This window comes from Ciconia boyciana, chromosome 3, assembly GCF_034638445.1.
Source record: "Ciconia boyciana chromosome 3, ASM3463844v1, whole genome shotgun sequence".
In the NCBI taxonomy this organism is placed as follows: Eukaryota; Metazoa; Chordata; class Aves; order Ciconiiformes; family Ciconiidae; genus Ciconia; species Ciconia boyciana.
Genome location: NC_132936.1, coordinates 42,098,489 through 42,117,396, shown reverse-complemented (window position 1 = coordinate 42,117,396; position 18,908 = coordinate 42,098,489). Strand labels below are relative to the sequence as shown.

Sequence of the window (18,908 nt, the reverse complement as noted above, 5' to 3'; positions counted from 1 at the left end):
GTAACACAGAAAGGAAAGGCATCGGTTAACTGTTGTTTTTTTTCTGCAAGCCAGCTCCATGTCTGTATTCATCCACACAGTGCTGAAGAAACTATCCGTGCCTTGCACCCTTTGCAACAGTTACGTGTCTGGGCACAGCCGCAAGTACTTAAAAAGATGCAAAAAGTAGCTTAGTGTCCTGTAATTGGTGTCGTGCTCAGGTGACTTCTAGATCTTACTACACTGCTTTAATTTGATCCTACAGTTAAACATGTTAGTCTTATAGCTGCATCAGCCTTCAAAGCACAGGCCTTCCACCACCCTGTCTGTGAAACGCTAGCGTATTATTACTTGCGGTCTTGTTTTGTTGCTGCAGCTTGTTTGCAGTTTTGGAAGAAAGAAAAAAAAAAAAGAGGAACCTCAATTAAACAGCCCCCCAGCCTCTGCTTCCTCTGGTACAATTTATGGTGCCGCTTACTGGAGCGCCTCTGGCTTCCCGCTGCCCCCAGGCACGGCCGGGAGGGCTCAGTCCCGGCACGGGTAAGCAGGGGTCCTGGGCTCTGCCTCTGGCTTTAGCTCCCTGCGTGCTCCGGGACACGAGCACAGTCTGCTCGGTTTGCTCGCAGCGGCCAGGCACGACGGCCGCCTCGCAGGGCTGAGCGGGCCCGGCCCTGAGGAGCCTCCCCGCCTGTGTGGGGAAGTGTCCTCCCGCGACCAGCGCTGGCTGCTGGGGCAGCAGCCTCCTTCGGCGCGGGCTCCCCCGCGCTGCCTGCAGCCCCGGACCGGAGGCGCAGGAAATGGCCGCCGGTGGGCCCCGCCCTCCCGGGGAGGGCTCGGCGGCCACGGCCGCGGCGGGTGAGGCGGAGCTGCCCGTCATGGCCGCCAGCCGCCTCCCGCCGAGCGCGCTCACCCTGAAGCAGGTACGAGCGGGCGGCTCAGGCCTCCTCTCGCCCGCCTGGCGCGGGGGGTGGCGGGGCTGGCTGGCCGGGCCCAGGCCGGGGGCGGCGGGCTGCGGGGGCCCCGCTCTCCTCAGGGCTGCTGCCGCCCTCCGGCTGCGCCGTGCCTGGCGTCCGGCAGCCGCAGTCCTGACAGGAGCCGCGCAGGGGCCCCGCGGCCTTGGTGGCAAACGGCAGCAGCGAGGCAGAGGGAAGCGGCCGCTCGGCGGGAGCTGCGCTGTGGGCCCGGGCGGGCGGGCAGTCCTCCGCGGTGGCCGGGAGGGTGAGCTGGCACTCGCCCCCGTAATGCCGCGTTGTGTGCGAATGGCTAGCGTCAGGCACCTTAACGTATTCCACATGTGGTGTGTTCCTTTCTGTGAAATCCAAGTTTCTTGGATTGGGATCTAAGGCAATACCGCATCTTTTAGAAAAGGCGATGGGGAACTTGGTGTTTATTTAACTGTCCCCCAGAACTGGGTGCAGCTCTCAGCAGTGTCCTGGGACAGGGGGTAGACTTCCCTCTCTCCTTCCCAGTTCCTGAGGCGACAGCAGGTTCTTCAGTTATACAGGAAGATCCTGCGGGCTATTCGCGACGTCCCTGCTGAAGCAGATCGCCGCTATTTGAAGGACTGGGCCAGGGAGGAATTCAGAAGAAATAAAGATGCTACAGAAGAGGTGAGGATCGGGAACCCACAAGCCTGACCACCTACCCTCGGGAATGATACAGCGTGCTGGCCTGTAGTTCAGCACATGGGTTTGTTTTGTAGTGTCACTTCTAGACTGGTGAGAAGTCTCCTGTTACTTAAGGAGCATTTATGTGAAGAAATAATTCAGCATCTCTAAGTATTATCCCCCCTGGTGGCGTTAGTAATGTTTCTCTGATTTCCAGATAATAATCTGGAATTAAAAAGCTAAAAACCAAACAAATCGTGCTTACTCAAACCACAGATGAGAAAAACTGTATTGAATAATATGACAGCTAACATAAACTTAGTAATGGTCAAGCTTTCCATAGCTTCTTTTTTTCATCTTTGATTATTTCAACTATATTCAAGCTGGACACAATCACATTGGATCATTGTGGATATGAAGCATGCGTGAAATGCAGAAACCTTTGCATTTCTTGTATGTCTCCTGTCCTCTGCTTTCTGGTTTGTTCCTTTTTCCAGCCAGTGCTGAAGGAATTGGTGGCTGAATTACGCAGACAAAGCATTACAGTACTTAGCTAAAAGTAATGTTGGGAGACACATCCACTTGCTCTGTAAAACACCGGTCTTCACACTGCCCGTGTGCAGTTGTCACTACTTACTTGCAAAGGTGGCAGAGACAGAGGCGTAAAGAAAACATTATTAGGAGTTGGAATCCAGTTCAAAACTGAGTTTTAAAGCAAAGCCATAACCAGCCCCCAAACACATAATTAAGGAATTGGGGAAAATTAATTCATTTTTCACCTGTTTTTTAACCATGTCAGTGACTGTCGTGTTAGTTTACACAAAGAAATAGATTACAATAGCACTAGTAAGAGTTGTATGTATTTTAATGTGTTAAAATCTGCGTGCTTGTGTAAAACCTGTGCCGTGTGCAGACGTTCAGTTCAGTGATTCTGTTTTGTTTTACAGGATGCAATCAGGATGATGATTACTCAAGGCAACATGCAACTTCAGGAACTTCAAAGAACACTTAAGCTGGCAAAATCCTGATCTTGTTGACAGATGGACTGTGATCTGCTGTGAATGAGCACAGTATTTTTTCCAGAATGTGGTTATAATAGCAGCCTTTGCTGACAACCCGGTAATGTTTGAAGGTGGAATCTACCACAGTGGGGTTTTTTGTTTGTTTTTTCCCCCTTCCTCTTCTCGGTTTGGTTACCTTCCCGTGTGGAAATCGCTCAGACACAAAAGACTTTAAAAAACTGAATGGGTGATGTAGCATGTGCTGTGGGAAAAGCAGAAAGCACCAAAAATTGCAACAGCAGTGTTATGCCAGGGAAATGGAAAATAAATATAAGCCAGATTATTTTGTCTGTTTTCTATTGTGGCAACTCTAAGTGGTAACATTCATAGCGGTAACAGCTCTTTCTGTACTGTGCCAAGGATTTTTACCAAAATTTGGGGTTAAAAAAGCATTTGGGATAAATAAATGGGCCCAAAACAAATAAACGTAATAAAACATTAACAAAATGTTTTGTATGTAGATCTTGATTTTCAGTTATAGCTGAATAAAACTTAACAGGGGAGGTCCTTATATATGAAAATAAGATATTTTACCCCCGGAAACAGTTATTACCAAGTTAACAGGAAGTACCTTCAAGTTAGTATTTAAAAGTCAATATAAAGTAGAATTACAAACAGAAAATACTAACTGCAAATATTGTGGTCTGTTTTTCCAAATGTCGTATTACTCCATTTTTAGTTGTTAGCTTGCAACTGTTCTTACCTTCCTGTGAATTGCAGTAGGTTTGGGTTTTTTTCATATAATTTAAAAATGCCAAGGTGAGTGTGGGATTTTCTCAACACAAATAGCCAGGCAACAGTAGATAGATACCTGACTATCCAGTAGCTGTGTACAACTTCAGTTGTGGTTTCAAGAGATGCAGGAACCCTTCCCTCTCCCACTCTGCTATTACGGTTCACGTACGGAGCCACCTCCCCTTGCCAAGCAGCCTTTCTGCTGAGTTAGTGAGCTGGCCTCCTCACAGCAAGTCCGGTCAGTGCCACCGCTGGCACAAGGAAGGGACAGGCCAGTATTCCCCCTCCAGGCTACAGGAGGAAAGAAAGACCCCACTAGGGCGCAGGAAGCATGCTTCTTGCTGGAGCCAAACACAGGCTCTTCAAAGCTACATACTTCAGCAAAGCTGCTTTGCAAAAAGCTGCTGCTTAACAAGAAGGAATGCTGGGGGTTTTTTTCCTAATTCTTTTTCTGAAAGTCATCGTAGAATCCTTTCTTGTGATGTTTATTTAGCTTTGCAGTAAAGGATGTGGCTCAGGCAATCAGTGAGGCTGCTAAAGAGTTCAGGTTTGTATAGACAGAAGCCTTTGAGCTTCTAATCAGTCAGTGAAAAATATGTATGTCTAAATTTTTTATCAAAAATCTAAATTTTGTTAATATTTTCTGGTAGAATACACTGACAGAACATTAGCCTGTTGGAGACTGATTCTTCACGTTACCAGAAAATGCTGTTTTGAAAGGAATTTTGACTAAACAAAGCCATTATCAATGTCAGCTTGTTCTTACATGTAGCTTTCCCTTTCCCTTCAGCCAGTGGTTTGATTTCTGCTCCTTAATCAGGAGACTTTCCCCTGCTGCCTCATCGCAGTGCTTTCCATTCGGACCCCGGAGTCTGCATTACTCCTTTGACTCCAGTTTTGTACGTTTCTAGGTTGTGGCCATATAATCCAGGAATAGGTCTTGACAGGCAATGTCCTGGACAGCCCTGGACAGCCACCAACCTGAGTGCTGCTGCCTGTGATTGCCACTACTTTGTGGGCTTGTCAAGATAAAATTGCCTGCCAGAAGCCTTTAGGAGTCCAAGTACAGTCTGCTAGGGTAAGTAAATTTACTCCAAGTGTGTGCTGCAGAGAAAGGTAGATAATACAGGTATTTTGTAACGAAGTCCTTCAACTCTAGTAGTTTTGAAGGAGGGAGGACTACCAAGGGGAGTAGAAAGGAATTAGCAGAAAATGCCTCCCTTTATTTTACAGTACACGTGTTGGCTTCACAAAACCTCTAAAATCTGCAGCCAAGTTACTGTCTTAAATTACTGCTCCCTTAGTTACTGTCTTAAATCACTGCTCCAATGGCTACGTTGGTAGTGTAGTTCATACGTGAAGCAGATTACCTAAAGCCATAGCCTTTCTGTTCCCCTTGCACTTGTGCGAGCTCAGGAGCGTGTGTGCGATCAGCTGCACAACTCAGCCCTGTGCCAGTAACTTCCGAAACAGTGGGTGCGTGCGTTGGGTAACAAATGGCAGTCAGTCCCTGCAGCCTCCCTCGGGACAGACGGTAGACCTGGTTTCCGTGTTTTATAGCCACAAACACAAAAGCTTAGAAGTCAAAGTCCCATTTTCTGCTTCCCCTTCTGCATCAAGCGAGGGGATTTTGTCAATTTTCTCTGGCTAGAAAGCAGTACACCACAGACTTCTGAGCAACACTTATTTTAATTGCTTGGCAAAACGTTCACTTTATCAAGATGATACAAAACTTAAATAGCATGCTTCTGCATTCCTACAGTAGCTTAAACAAAACTGTAAACATATGGAAGTGTCTATATTAGACTACAGAAGTCAGAGCAATAAAACTAGTATTTCCATAACTGCGGATATACTTTTCTTGTCCTGATAGTGCATTAATAGGAACTTTTAAAATATTGTTATATAATACAATTTTATTTGCTTTATACATCTGCTAAGAAGATGAAAGCTTAATTACTAATTAGTCAGTGGTGTCTTCCATACTGTAAAGTATTTTGTATTGATTTTAGGGCTCCTCAGTACAGAAAAAAAATTCTCTTTTCCTTGACATAACAGTACTATCCTGTGTTTGAACTGGTTTTGAACAATTGTTCTATCATGATCTGTTCAGTAAACTTACTTTTCTAACAGAATCTGATGGAGCCTTCTCAGAGGTTGAGGGGGAGGCCCTGAAGGGATGCAGATGCAACCAGTTACAGTACCTCTAGTTTATTTGGAGTCTGTCAGCCTGGACAACAGTGGTCATTGTAAGTTTTGATTTTATAACAGAACACATCCATAAGAACTTTAAAATGTTGTTGAGTTCTATTTTGTGGGACTGTTTGTGAAAGCAGTCCTAAGACCTGCTGACTCACCAGGGCCTGGCCTCTCTTTTTAGAGATACGAGGGAATAAAGAGAGAGGAATCATTCAGAGGAACAAAGGAAGACAGTCTGGAGAAGGTGTCTGGGAGAAAATCCTGACTCTGCAGAAAAAGAAACATCTGAGTACAGGGAACCAAGCTTTCACTTGTTTATCTAAAGGACTTTTTCAAGCTTCTTCAGTAGTAGAGAATTCAGCCATTTGCTGCGTGAAGGAAAATAGATTTATATAAAAATTATACCTAACAAGCAGAGCATGGTTATGTTAAAATATTTGCCATCCATGCCCTCAACAAAACTTCTCAGGCAGATTACTTGAATATGGCCCCAACAACCGTGTAACCACAAGGAGCTTTGCAAGCAGGACACCATTAAAAAAAAAACCAAACAAATCTAATTTAGCATTTGCTTTAATGATGTAAAACCAAAAGAAAAGCAAAGTGGCAACCACAGCCTCTGTACCTAATGGGATGACTCGCCTTAGCATCTCACTCGGTGGGAGCCTGGCCTCTCCCAGCTGGAAGCCTGCATCTGTCACCTATGTGGGCTTGTAATTCAAGTTGGTTCAGTAGCTTCTCTCCACTGACTAGAGGGAGGCCGTGGGGAGTATCTAAAACAGTATCAATAGCCCTTCATCACTAAGGAATTTCTGTCAAAAGCTCTTAAACATCCTGGATTTATTTCAGTATTGGTATCACCACGTGTTTACATGTAGCATACAGTGGAACCCTCTAGCCACACATGATCTATGTGGAAATAAGGAAATTCCCTTTTCAGAAAGCCATTTTGGTTTCTAATGCAGTTTGGTTTCAAGCAGCACCTGGAAATTGAGAGTGCAATATTTAACCGACTCTTGGAAATAACAAAGAAAGGATCTAATCTGCAGCATCTCGTTGTCAGTAGTACAGTCTGCATATGAATTCTCCTCTGTTCTGGAGTTTCCAAAGTTATTTCTACTCCTGAAAAAGAGCATTTTGTTTGTATGTAACAGGCACTACAAATGTATATGTCTAACAATATTCCAGATTCCTGTACAGCAGGTTCCAAAATGAGTCCCGTTGCTTGTCTTTACCTGCTTGGTAGATGCTAGCTCTCTTTCTGCACCTTAGTCCTTAATTTGCTGAGCTCCTCTTCTAAGCTTTTAATATGTTCCTTGAGCGCAGCTTTGTCTTGCTGCGCTTTCTGATTAGCTTGGCACCGGGCTTCTTCTATCTTCCGTTCATACCACTTCTCCATCTGTGTGGAAACAGCCTCGAAGAAGTACTGTGTTATCTCCAGGGCCTGGGAGGTGTCTCTGGGCGGAGGGGCAGGCGGCTGTCCCGCAGGCAGAGCAGAGGGCTGCTGCTCCTGGCTCTGATGTGCCCCGGCGTGGTGCAGAGCTTTGTGCCTTGACTGCCCGCTTTTGCTGGACTTCTTTGTCTGAGTTCCTTTGTCAATGAAGTAGCCACTCTGTAGTTCAGTCCTTGCAGGTTCAGTCAAGGGCTGCAAAGCAGCTTGAACCTTAACGTGTCTTAATTTGGAGCCCAAAAGCTCGGAGGAGGGCAGCTCCTGCTGGAACCTGTGGAACGTGCTGGCACTAACAGCTTTGTCCTTTGGCCTGACATCTTGAGCAGGGGCAGAAGAAACCGGTCCACCGATGTTTAACTGTTGCTCTGTACCTACAGAATAAAATATATACATACGTATTTAGAAAAGCTCTGGGCATTTATTTTAGCATTCAGAAATCCTCATTGTTTGATGAATGATGCGGTTTCCCATGTACCATGCTGCGTGTACATTGTAGAGGCTTGTATTAGTTTATCACATCTTTACAGTCAGGTGATATAATAAAGAGTCATTAAAAGAGAAAAGCTGGCTCAGGCAGAGAGGCACTGCATTGCAGCTGGGGGATTACAGATTGAAAACAATCAAAGGACTTCACAGGAAGGATGTGTAGCAAAGATCAGGCTAGATGCCCAAAGTCGTCTGCTGCTATTTATGAACGCCCTGCTTCTACAAAACTTGAAGCCCCGCTAATTCTACAAAGGTAACACATTTTGATGCTCCTGAATTGTTCGTTGCAGTTACTCACACTCATGCTGCCACAAGATCTCCTGTGTGGTCTTCTGCCTTTCTAGTCTGGGCTATCCATGTCCATGTCTGTTTTCTTTGCATAGTGTTTTGAGGGGTATATAAAATGTATTTTACAGAAGCCCAGGGCTTTGGTAGCACTCTCCTTGGCTGTGGAGACCTGGGCATTCTGCCTGTTCCTTTTTTCCTCAAAAGCTTCCCTGGCCAAGCACAGAGGTGGCTTGAACCAAGGTCTTCCATATCTTTGGGTGGCCATGATCCCTGAATGGGCTTGAATGGTCTCAGCTATTTTTGTTCTTGTCAAATGAACTAATAATTAAACAGAGTTTGGTTCAAGGACAGAGGAAAAGTGAGAGGTTTATTCTAGATCCTTGCAGTTTGAATATTAACAAGGGAAATGAGTATTTTAGGTTCACATCCTTGCACCCTGACATTATAGGTTCCGTACATCTGAAAAGCACTAAATACAATACACTTTCTTCAGCAGACTTTGGATAATCTGCACACCTTCCTGACAGACAATGGGGTGGGAGCAATTCTGACTGGGAAGCTGGAGAAATTTCAGAAAACAGAGTTATTCAGAGCATCAAAGGACTTGGCTTCAAAGACACAGTGACATGGAAACATCAGGAAGAGCCACTGGGATTCCACCCAACTGTGTCTTAAAATATTCCCAGCAGCTGCCTTGAAGTGTATTCTAATCCCAAGACATTAGGCATATGGATGGGGGAAAGCACACAGCCAGAATTAGTATCTGTGGTATTAATACAAGTATCCCTCAGTTAATTAGCTTGCCTTTGAAGGAATATGACATCTAAGTACCTGACAAGGTTGTACCTGACGCACCATCCTGTCGAATGCAAAAATGTTGCCCAAAGTTCTGTTCTGGCACTGGGACTCTGCTCCTTTCCCCATCTTCCGAGAGGCTATTTGGAAGCGTGATATAGGAATGCTGGTGGGAGCCCTCTGCCTGCAGCATGGGCTGGTTGGCTTTACAGTCCTTGGCACTCTGGGGATTGTTCTCAGTATCCAGGGTCTCAGTGAGAGACTCACAAGTGGACAAAGTTGATTTTGGTCTTGATGACCTGGAATCTCCAGAAAGCTTGAGCTCCAGATTTTGAATCTTCAACATGCACCAAGTCTTCAGCTCATCAACCAAGGAAATCTGTGAGAAAGAGACTGTCCGTTAGATGATCCTATGATTAGATCCTATGGTTCCTGGGCTGCTGAGGACGTGTGGCAGGGACAAAGAGAAATAAGCCTGGTATCTGTGGGCTTAGACTCCCTGTACAGGTATGCATGCTGCCACTGGGAATATCTGAAGGACTGCAAATCAGAAAATATGAAGAACTATGCATTAGCTAATGAAAGGCATCCTCTTCAGTCCAAGCTACCACCTCTTAGATTTGAATGTGCTACTTCAAATACAGCTCTAAGTCCTCTGATCAAGGCTGACTGGTTTCATCATACAATCAATGGTACTTTCTCACTGCAAGCAACATCACATGTGGTCAAAGCTGCCATTTTTTAAGAGTGAAATTCAAATTAGACACTTCTAGGACACAGCTTTATACCATTACCAACCTCTGCTCCGCTGTTCATTCAGTGACACAGATGAGTCCAACACTAAATGATAAATTACTAACAGCTTTCAAATTACAAAGGTGCTTGAATAAGTGTCAGCTGCAGAGGCATTTGCCAGTAATCATTTAAAACATGAGTAGCTCTTTTACTCTCTTGTTCATATGACATCATGAATTTAGGTCAGGCCCTCCTATGCATGTGGACATTTAGTCCATACATTTACTAAAGCCCAGCTCAGTTTTTCCAGTAGTTTCCATTAGACTCAACAGAACAGGAACAGCTGATATCACTTAATGGTAATTTCAATTCACCTGATGTATCACTCCAGTATCTAATTTCTTAAATGGAGATTACAAGGAGATGGAGCACAAGTCTAGACAGTCAGAAGCCAATATAATACTTATGTCTCTTACTATGAAATAAAAACTAAAGCTGCCTTAGTTTGAGAAATACTTTTCTTTGGAGAAAAGTGTTTTGCGGATGTCAGATTGAAGTATCTTGATCAGTAGTTTATGCCAGGATTATCACAGCTGCCCGTCTTTTAACAAGGATTTGGAACAGTCTTACAAAATCATGACATTTTACTATTTCTCAATTCTTAGAATACCAATAATGAGAAAATTAACTGTATTTTAAATTTACCTGTGTGAGTGGAGAAACACAAATTTCTTAGCATGTTTTAATGGCGAGTTCTTGCAGAAGCTAGAAGGGCAAGAGCTGGATCTCTATGGGAACAGTTATTCTTGTCATGCTGGTTAAACAAGCACACAAAAAGAACTTGCCTATTGGCAGTAATACACAGCTTGGAGATGGTGCACTGTTGCCAAAGTCAGAGGGAAGAAATGCAGCCTTTTAATACATGGGGGGGGAAAAAAAGATCAGACAGAGAAGAAGGGAGAGATTCCCAGGGCACACAACCAAATGGATGAGAAGTAAATGGAACAACACAGATCTTGTCCTTTGTCCTATTTGCAGATGCTCCTGCAGACGTCCTTTAATGAACCAAAAGCTGAAAGCACAACTGTTAAAAAATTTAGCGGTAGGAATCTTTGCAAAGCACTATGTTAGAAAAAAGATATTTTGTTACAGATCCCACACTTCAGACCCACCAAACGAAATTATGACAGTGGGACTGGATTTCACATTCCCCATTTCTAATGCGAAAGCTTTATAAATTTGGTTTAGAGATTAAGGTGGCGGATAGGAATAATTTGGTCTTTGAAGCTCTTTTGCCTGTTTCAACAGATGAGATAAATTTCCAATATTCTCTGATCCATCTGAGCTAACAGGGAGTAGCTGTTTCAAGCCCTACCTGCCGTTTTTCCCCCTCATTTTTTTCCAGCTCAGTGTGCTGTTGCAGGCGGTGAAGGCACTCTGTTCTCTCTGCAGACAGCCGCTCAGCCATAAGCTTGTCTAAAACACGGAGCTGTGGAAAAAAACACAATTTAGATGAGATGATCATGTTAAAAACCAAACAAAATCCCCATCTGTGAACCTCATAAGTCAAAGTACAGTCTGTCTTTCAGTCTTCATTTCTAGGAATGCTGCCAACTACAATTAGATGTAGCTTGCAAAAAGGTTCAATCACAAAATTATTGATGAATAACAATTACATTAAAAATAAAAATAATTTAGAGGATCTTGAGTCTCAGTGCAAGCAGACTTCAGCAAGAGGGGTTCTTACAATTATGAACTGACCAGCTGTAGGACTGCCTTCTGTCTTTAAGTTTCCCTCTTAGGGCCTCAAGCAGTTTAGATTTATTGCCTAAGGAAGCACCAGAAGCCACTTAACACATTAAATGTGTTTTTCTCAAGACCCTAGTTTGCAACATTAGATCGCTGTGGAATGTCACAGTTCCCTGGTCTTGAGTATTAGATTTCAGGTTCATTTTTACAACACAAGAAGCTATAAACAAATCATGACAATGAAAATATTCATTAAGCTTAGGATACGTTTCTAATAGTCATATGGGCAAGCAGACTTTGGGGTCATATTCTTACTTGATGTTGAGTTTTGCTTTCCATCTGGCCCAGCTTAACATTCATCTTATCTTGTACTGTCCCAAACTCAGCTTTTATCTCTTCCACTGTTGCCTCCAGCTGATTCTCCAGTTTATTTATCAGGGGCTCACACCGACATCCATTTATCGGTGCCTGAAAGGAGTAATACATTTACTTGCTACATCCCGCTGTCCTCTTAGCATACTTGGAACATTATCACAGGCTCCTTGAGTCAGTCTTGGGCTCTTCTGTGCCATGTACTGTATCTCACACTCCTGATAACATCTTACAGTAGCTCAGCAAACAGGCTATTAGCTGGGAAAGCACAGACTAGAAAAGGATTGATCTTATTTATATGGACACATCCTAACACACAGCAGTGTTGATTTCGCTGGGGCTACAAGCAGCAATGAGCTCAGATCACATATGCCACGGTACTGTGTGCTGTATGAGGGGATACCACATTATAGGCCTATACTCCGTGTCTTGATGCTGTAATTCGGAATTGTACAAAAAAACCCCAATTTTGTGGATGTGTGTGGTTTTGTGTGCATTTGTTTTTTAACCTAATGCCAATTATGTGCTCATTTTTTCTGTGTACTGTATGGCAAAGTCTCACTGCTCCTGTCTGCCTTTGCCCTGCTGGCATTCAGCTGACCCTTATCTGCTGTGCACACCTTTGACTGTATGACACCGTCCCAAGGCTCCTCTGCAAGAGGAGCTGCACTTCAGCACATCGAACTCTCTGGGAGATGGTCACAAAAGGCTCCCTTAAGCGAGGACAGCTCACTCCCTCTGCAGTCTGCAGGCAGAAATTGGCTCCTTTGGGGGTGAGTCAGGAGCCCAATGTGGCAGCTCTGAACCTGTCTGCAGAGGAGCCTCCCTCTCTCCTTTGGCCCTGCAGGACTGTTTGACAAAGTGGGGGTTATTCCCTTGGCAGGGGAAGGTGGGTGGTTTGTGGAGCACTAGGGAAAGCTTCAGAACTACGTGTACTTAAGAAATTATGTTTGCTAGTCAGGGCCTGAGGGCATCAAAGAAGACAGACAAGCAAAAAAGAAAGGGAGAGAGGAGTGTCGTGTGTTTCAGGAAACACTATAAGGGAGTCTAGCTCTGTTAAGCTAATCTTTGTGAATAGATTAGATTTGTATACAAATCTTATCTGCTCTCTGCACCTTTCTTCCTGCTCCCCAAGTCCCTCGTACTGGCCCATCCTCCTACCATCAGATCCTAGGGGCAAGGAGATAGTCCTTTTAACATATGAAAGGTCCTCCATCCTTCCTGATGTCTGCTATTAGGATAATCCCATAGTGCCCCTGTCTGGAAATTTCCCAGGCGTTACATGTCGAGATGTTGGAAAATATGGCCAGTAAAACCTTTGAAGTCTGACTTGAGTGATCTTCAGAATCTGCTGAATTTCTTAACGACAGCAAGGGATCAAGGAGAGCTGGTTGATGGATGTGAGAAGCTAAGGAAATGAAAGGATTGACCTCCCAGAGGTACAGGAGGGCAATATTAAGAAAACAACAATACAGACCTTTACAATGTCTACAGGGTAATTTGCTGACAGTTTTCATGCTTTTTTAGAAATGTGTACTGGTAAATACTTGCATAATAAAATGAGTAAAATATCAGTCTCTAAACTGGAATAAATGCACATGAGCTGGTAACTCCAGGTTTATTTCTGTACAGCTCCTGCCTCCAGTAATCCTAGAATCCCCAAAGACATGTTGCAATAAACAGAATTGAAACAAAATGTATTGAGCATACTGAAGCTCTTGGTTTAGGCAGTAAGCTTCCGTGTTCACATACTGCTTTCGTTTATTCTCACTGGTAAAGCTCTTTGCATTTCCTGTTGGAAATCTTAATATTTCAAAGTGTATCATAAAAGTTCCAGTGTCATTTCCAGTCACTGTTCACACCTTATCTCCAAAAAGGAAATACTCTGTAGATCAAAACTAGTTAAGTATCTTCCTTAGCACACACAAAACCAGCTTATTGTTTACCAGACTTCAGGCCAAAACGCAGCTGAAGCCCAGACAAGGAAAACAAATCCACAGTCGTGATTTCATACCCTTGAGAGTGCAGTTAATTGAGTGCATTTTCTATCCGTTAGCTAACTGCCCCAACTCCAAGTGCTGCTCCCTGTGTCTCCCTCCACGAGGGCAGCAGCCGGCTCACCTGCATCACCTTCCCATTCTTTCCTCGATAGAGCGTGTAGAGCTGGTAGGCTCGGACCTCGTGGGGAGGGGGTGGAGAGGAGCCGTGATGTTTACTTCTGCGCTTAGGCACGTTTTGCTGGGGCCGAGGGAGTGTCTGCTGATCAGCTGGGGAGATGGGGTCCGAGAGTGCTGAAACCTGCATAAAATACACACAACGTTTTCCCTATTTATGAGCTCCCTGGTAAACTATTCCTGGTGGGAATGGGACAAGTCCATTGTGACAATTACAGCAAAAACCTGATTAAAACACCAATCCAGCTGCAGTGGCTGGCCACAGCCTTGGTGTCTGTCAGGACAATAACGAGATTTCCACACAGATGTGGTTCATGTGACCCTCAACAGCAGAATTTCCCCACCAGAAATCAGTTTGGTCTGAAGACTACCTCTGCCCCATGAGCATGGTGGGGCTGCTGCCCTGACTCACTGACACACCAAAGGGAGGCCTGTGCTATTGCTCAACAACTATCCCTTCTCCCTCTGCTGTTTTAAATCTACTGATACCTTTTCCTTTGGCTTTTTCTTTTTGTTCTTCTTCCCTTTGGGATCTGGTGAGGTTGACCGGGGTTCATCCTTCAGACCGCTCTTCCTCTGCGGTGGCGGGTCGCTGCTCGGTGTGTCGTCAGCAGCTGAGATGCTGCCCTGCTTGAAGCAAAGACAGGGAGTTCAGAGCAGTTGCAGAGATGGGGAAAAGGTGCCTTTTCTTCAGTTTCCCAGTTTTAAGCTGCTCTGCACACACGAGTGGATAACTCTTTAGCGGCAAAGTACGACAGACTGCCTCGGACAGCTGCCGTGGTCATGCACAAGTGATGGCTCCAACTAGATTTAGTCCTGATGGGTTTTATTTACACTCCCTCCTTGCAGCAGATGTAGCCGGTATGTCGGGCTGTACCTTGCTCTGTACCACTTCATCCCGTGGTACCGACTGAGCTCGCCTTTCCTCCTTCAGCTTCTCTCTCTTCTTCCTCAGGCTTCTTCCACGGTTAAAGCGTGAGACCTGAAGGCAAACCACACTGTTACTCAGTGATGTCACGCTCTTTCCTACCACAGAAGCCAAGCAATAGAGCAGGCCTTTTTCACCCTACTAAAAGGCAACATATAAAAGGAACTGCACTGCCAGATGGATGCTGATGGGCCAATCAGCGTGGGTGTTCATAGCTCAGTGGTGGTGTGTTTTCACGGCTCAGTCCATCAGGGCACTTTGCTGTCCCCTGGAGGGGTGAGAGCCTCCTCCTGTGTCCTCCTGTGTCCCCAGGCTGGTCGCCAAGCCAAGCCCTTCTCACGCAGAGGTGACAAGGAAGAGCAGGGCAGGGATCACACCTGGTCTCATACCAGAATACAGAGCCCTCCCATGTGCCTTCCAGCCTGAAGAGCATTGTAGCATTTCACACACAGCAGCAGAGTATAAACAGGACATTTTGTCTCCATTTCAAAGCATCTTCCAGTGCGAGCAACCATCTTGGGGGCCGGAGAAGTCTGAGGCAGGCCGCAGAGGGACACAACCTGAGAGCTTTTGGGTACAGGGCCACCGCAGGGAACAGGTGCCTCTGGCTGCTCCATCCTCTGCCAGTCAGGGCAGCCAGGACCTCTGCCAGCGCTTAATACTGAGGCTTAATCTGCACACCTTGCTGGGCTTGGGGGCTGAAAGGCTCCACGTCAATAGACCTGAGGCCACCACACAATGGCAGAAACATAGGCACCTTTCACAGCAAAAGGTTAAGGACCAGGGGATGTGATGTGGCCCCTCTAGGTTAACTGGCCTCAGAATCATCTGTATGTGCGCACTGGGGAGAGATTTGTAACATACCTGTGATGCTTTAGTTAGGAGGAGTGCAACCTCAGGGTTATTGTGCTGTCTGGCAACCTCTAGAGGGGTCTGACCTGCCTGAGAGGAAAAAGAAAACGGCATTTCCCTCAAAACACCAGCTGCTGGAAATGTGGAATTTCTCCACCCAAGGTTAGCACGTGCTCTGTGCACAAGAGCATAGTGACTAACTGCTTTTATTTACCCAGATTTAATTCAACTCTAACACCCAATATTTTCTACCAACACTAGAGACAGTGTTGAAGAGAGTCTGCATTAAGAGAGAGAGAGTTGGGGTTGTTTAGCCTAGAGAAGAGAAGGCTCCGTGGAGACCTTATAGCAGCCTTCCAGTACCTGAACAGGGCCTACAAGAAAGATGGGGAGGGGCTCTTTATCAGGGAGTGTAGCGATAGGACGAGGGGTAACGGTTTTAAACTGAAAGAGGGTAGATTTAGATTAGATATTAGGAAGAAATTCTTTACTGTGAGGGTGGTGAGGCACTGGAACAGGTTGCCCAGAGAAGCTGTGGATGCCCCATCCCTGGAAGTGTTGAAGGCCAGGTTGGACGGGGCTTTGAGCAACCTGATCTAGTGGAAGGTGTCCCTGCCCATGGCAGAGGGGTTGGACTAGATGATCTCTGAAGGTCCCTCCCAGCCCAAACCATTCTGTGATTCTATGATTCTAACACAAAATACCAAAGAAACTCCACGTCCTACATACATTGTTGACAACGGATGCATCAGCCCCTGCCTCCAGCAACAGCTTAACCACCTTCCTGTGATTTAGAGCAGCAGCTACATGGAGTGCAGTATCTCCTGCCTGCAAGTTACAAAGCAGAAAGCAACCATGTAACACATGTCCTTGGGTCTCATCCTGCAGAAATCACACCTTCCTAAAAGATGCTCAGAGGTCAAAAGACCTACACTTACTGATGCAACAACTAAGCTTTATTAAGGCCTGGTCAATAAAAAAAGCAGAATTGGAAGGAAGGGGACAGGAGGGGGCAAGGAGCTACTTCAGGTCAAGGACCTACTTCAGCCTGGTTTTGAGAAATGCAGCTGGGGCGCTGGTGATCCTGTTTTAACTAAACCGAGTGACACACAATGCAGCTTGGAGATAGCCCAGCTCTACCGCCAGCAAATGGATACGACATTGGAGGGCAGAACTGGTTTTCCCACCACAACCTTCTCTTTTTTTTTTTCAGGTTTGATTATTTGGTGCGCAGGTGGTCATGTATCACATTACTCAAAAATAATCAGATAAGTACCAGCAGCAAGATGGCTGGTGTTCTCTTCATGAGATTCCTCAAGAAAAACAGTTGTTGGACCAAAGCCAGGAAGCAATCTGGGTCCAGCACTAACACACTGCCCTGCCCTTGTCCCGGTGCAGTGAGGTGAAGACGGCTGTGATCAGATTTGGGCACCGGTAACAGAGCCAGCAGCTGTTCAAGGGAGACTGGACACATGCATATAATGACCTCCTGTCCCCTTTACCTTGCATTTTGCCTTCAGAAAATTAGATCTCCTCGAGACTAGTGGAAATCTATTGCTTGTTGCTAACTTGGATGAGGCATGTTCATAAATAAAAGCATTATATGTGCAAATATGGAACAACTTTGGGTAGTGCTGGGGAATGAAGGAAAGCGGTGTCTCTCTGGGCCAGGTTCACACCAGTTAATCTTAATATTCAGTAGCTCATTTTGCAAGTTAAAAAACACATTTCCAAATAAAATTACATAGTAAATTTAACATGCTGAAACCCATTTTGTTTGCTGTAATATCTCCTATCTAAGAAACCAGATTAAATGTACAAATCAGAAAACATCTTTATGATCTTCAACTACACATGGAAAATTTCCCAGGAACATTTCCCAGGGTTAAGCACCACATAATCTGTTTATTTAGCAGATCTAACGCATTTTAATGTACTAAATCCATTCCCTTCTACCACCCAGTTAGGCTATGCTATAGGTACAGCAATCAATTACTTCCCTATAAGCCAACTATGGATGATTAATCCTAGGTTAGACTGACCATTACTTTGAATTGAAAGCATGCTTTTTCTTCACTTTTATGTCTTTTTAATTCCCACTACTGCAAAATGCAGCAAAGAAAAGTATTCCAGAGAAATTCACACTTCTGTAGCATCTGAGCATTAGTGAGTTCTGCTTCACAATGTCTCTCTAATGGCTGTAGGAACATTCAAACCTAGCTACAGAGGAGAAAATGGGACCCCATAAAATGACTGAGTCTCTTGCCCAGTCCCGTTCTGCACAGAACTGGTAAGGACTCAGGAGCGCCAACCCCTACCCCTACACTACTACCCCTGTCCCAAACCCCCTTTCTACACCAACATATGACTGCAGAACCTCATAAATAGGCAATGCTTTAAAGAAATGATGCAAATGTGATGGCAAAATAATAAACCACTGATATGCCATTACTTTAAGGCTCTTTTTAGAAGCTCAGGCACTTGGTGGTACAGTGAAACACAGAGTGAAGCAGGATTCCTTGGGTAGGAATCCCTCTTTCCAACAACCTGCCGTATGCAAAGGGCGCAGAGTCGCAATGAAGTTCATGCACTGACCTGGTTCTTTTCATGGACAGAACAGAAAGCACTGAGCAGCACCCTAACGATGGGCAAGTGATTATAACGAGCAGCCACATGCAGACAGGTATCTCCTGCCTGCAAACAGAAACAAAGCTCTGAGCATGTAATCGCAGTAAGAAAGCCTGCACTTGTCATGGTGTTCAGGGATGAAATAATCCTATTAAATCAAAAAGAGCAGTAAATGTCACACACCTCCACTGAACAGCAATGCTGTCTTCTCTGCAGTACAAAAGCTACTATCATGCGTGGGAAGGTTTAGCAAGAGCTGGGGTCAGGCAAGGTGGGGGTACGAATTCTTTAACCACTGATGGGAAATACTGGAATTATAAAATGCTGGTTTACTGCACTACAAAACCTGATTTACATTTTTACATTAAATCTGTTCTTCTGAACTGCAAACCAATGTGATTTGGAAACAACTCGGTGTTGCACATAATGAAGAAAACATGAGGAGCGGGGGCCAGAGCAGCATCCCCATGAGGGGTGGCACATGCGCAGCTGGGACTGGGAGCAGAGACCCATGGGTTTCCATTTCTGTGTGCCTTGTTATCGAGCAGGGACAAAAACATCTGGCTTCCTTTTGTAGATTTGTTTTTCCTTTGTCATGCCAGAATCATTATAAAATAGGAGGAAAGCTGTCTGAAACTGAAGTCACCTTGAATCTACTTCATTTGACAGACCGACACACAGTATGTATTATTACCTGTCTCAGTGAGGGCAGGTCTGAAGGCTTTCCCTGCTCTGGCACAAAACCCCTTTAAGATTTCCATCTTTTTGAGAGAGGAGCCCTTTTGCAGAATTGCATGACAGTACATGGGTCAGGCCATCAGGACGACAAAAAGCAGCGAAGGGGCAGCTGCCTTGGTCTGTGCCATAGCA

At 45.0% G+C, this 18,908-nt stretch overlaps 2 protein-coding genes and 1 long non-coding RNA gene across 16 annotated transcripts in view; 2 read left to right on the top strand and 1 right to left on the bottom strand.

Moving 5' to 3' along the window:
- The first annotated feature begins 702 nt into the window (after positions 1-702).
- LYRM2 (LYR motif containing 2) lies at positions 703-3,094 on the top strand. The gene is made up of 3 exons (XM_072857854.1): positions 703-899; positions 1,449-1,589; positions 2,534-3,094. The coding sequence occupies exons 1-3, from the start codon at positions 777-779 to the stop codon at positions 2,612-2,614; spliced, it is 345 nt and encodes a 114-aa protein (XP_072713955.1). The 5' UTR covers positions 703-776; the 3' UTR covers positions 2,615-3,094.
- Positions 3,095-4,014: 920 nt separating this feature from the next.
- LOC140648953 (uncharacterized) lies at positions 4,015-6,018 on the top strand. Its single transcript, XR_012041419.1, has 3 exons — positions 4,015-4,460; positions 5,516-5,631; positions 5,763-6,018. It is a non-coding gene; the product is annotated as an uncharacterized lncRNA (long non-coding RNA).
- Positions 6,019-6,138: 120 nt separating this feature from the next.
- Positions 6,139-18,908, bottom strand: part of ANKRD6 (ankyrin repeat domain 6) — a 118,315-nt gene continuing 105,545 nt past the window's right edge. For 8 of the 14 annotated variants that reach the window (XM_072855465.1, XM_072855464.1, XM_072855466.1 and 5 more), the window contains 10 exons: positions 18,006-18,104; positions 16,140-16,238; positions 15,423-15,500; positions 14,508-14,612; positions 14,120-14,260; positions 13,578-13,754; positions 11,400-11,552; positions 10,711-10,824; positions 8,637-8,979; positions 6,139-7,402 (listed from right to left, as the gene is read on the bottom strand). In XM_072855465.1, the coding sequence (XP_072711566.1) occupies positions 6,831-7,402; positions 8,637-8,979; positions 10,711-10,824; positions 11,400-11,552; positions 13,578-13,754; positions 14,120-14,260; positions 14,508-14,612; positions 15,423-15,500; positions 16,140-16,238; positions 18,006-18,104 (1,881 nt within the window). In that variant the 3' untranslated portion in view covers positions 6,139-6,830. The remainder of the gene's footprint in view (positions 7,403-8,636; positions 8,980-10,710; positions 10,825-11,399; positions 11,553-13,577; positions 13,755-14,119; positions 14,261-14,507; positions 14,613-15,422; positions 15,501-16,139; positions 16,239-18,005; positions 18,105-18,908) is intronic. The other 6 variants (XM_072855470.1, XM_072855463.1, XM_072855475.1 and 3 more) reach the window with 4 other exon arrangements.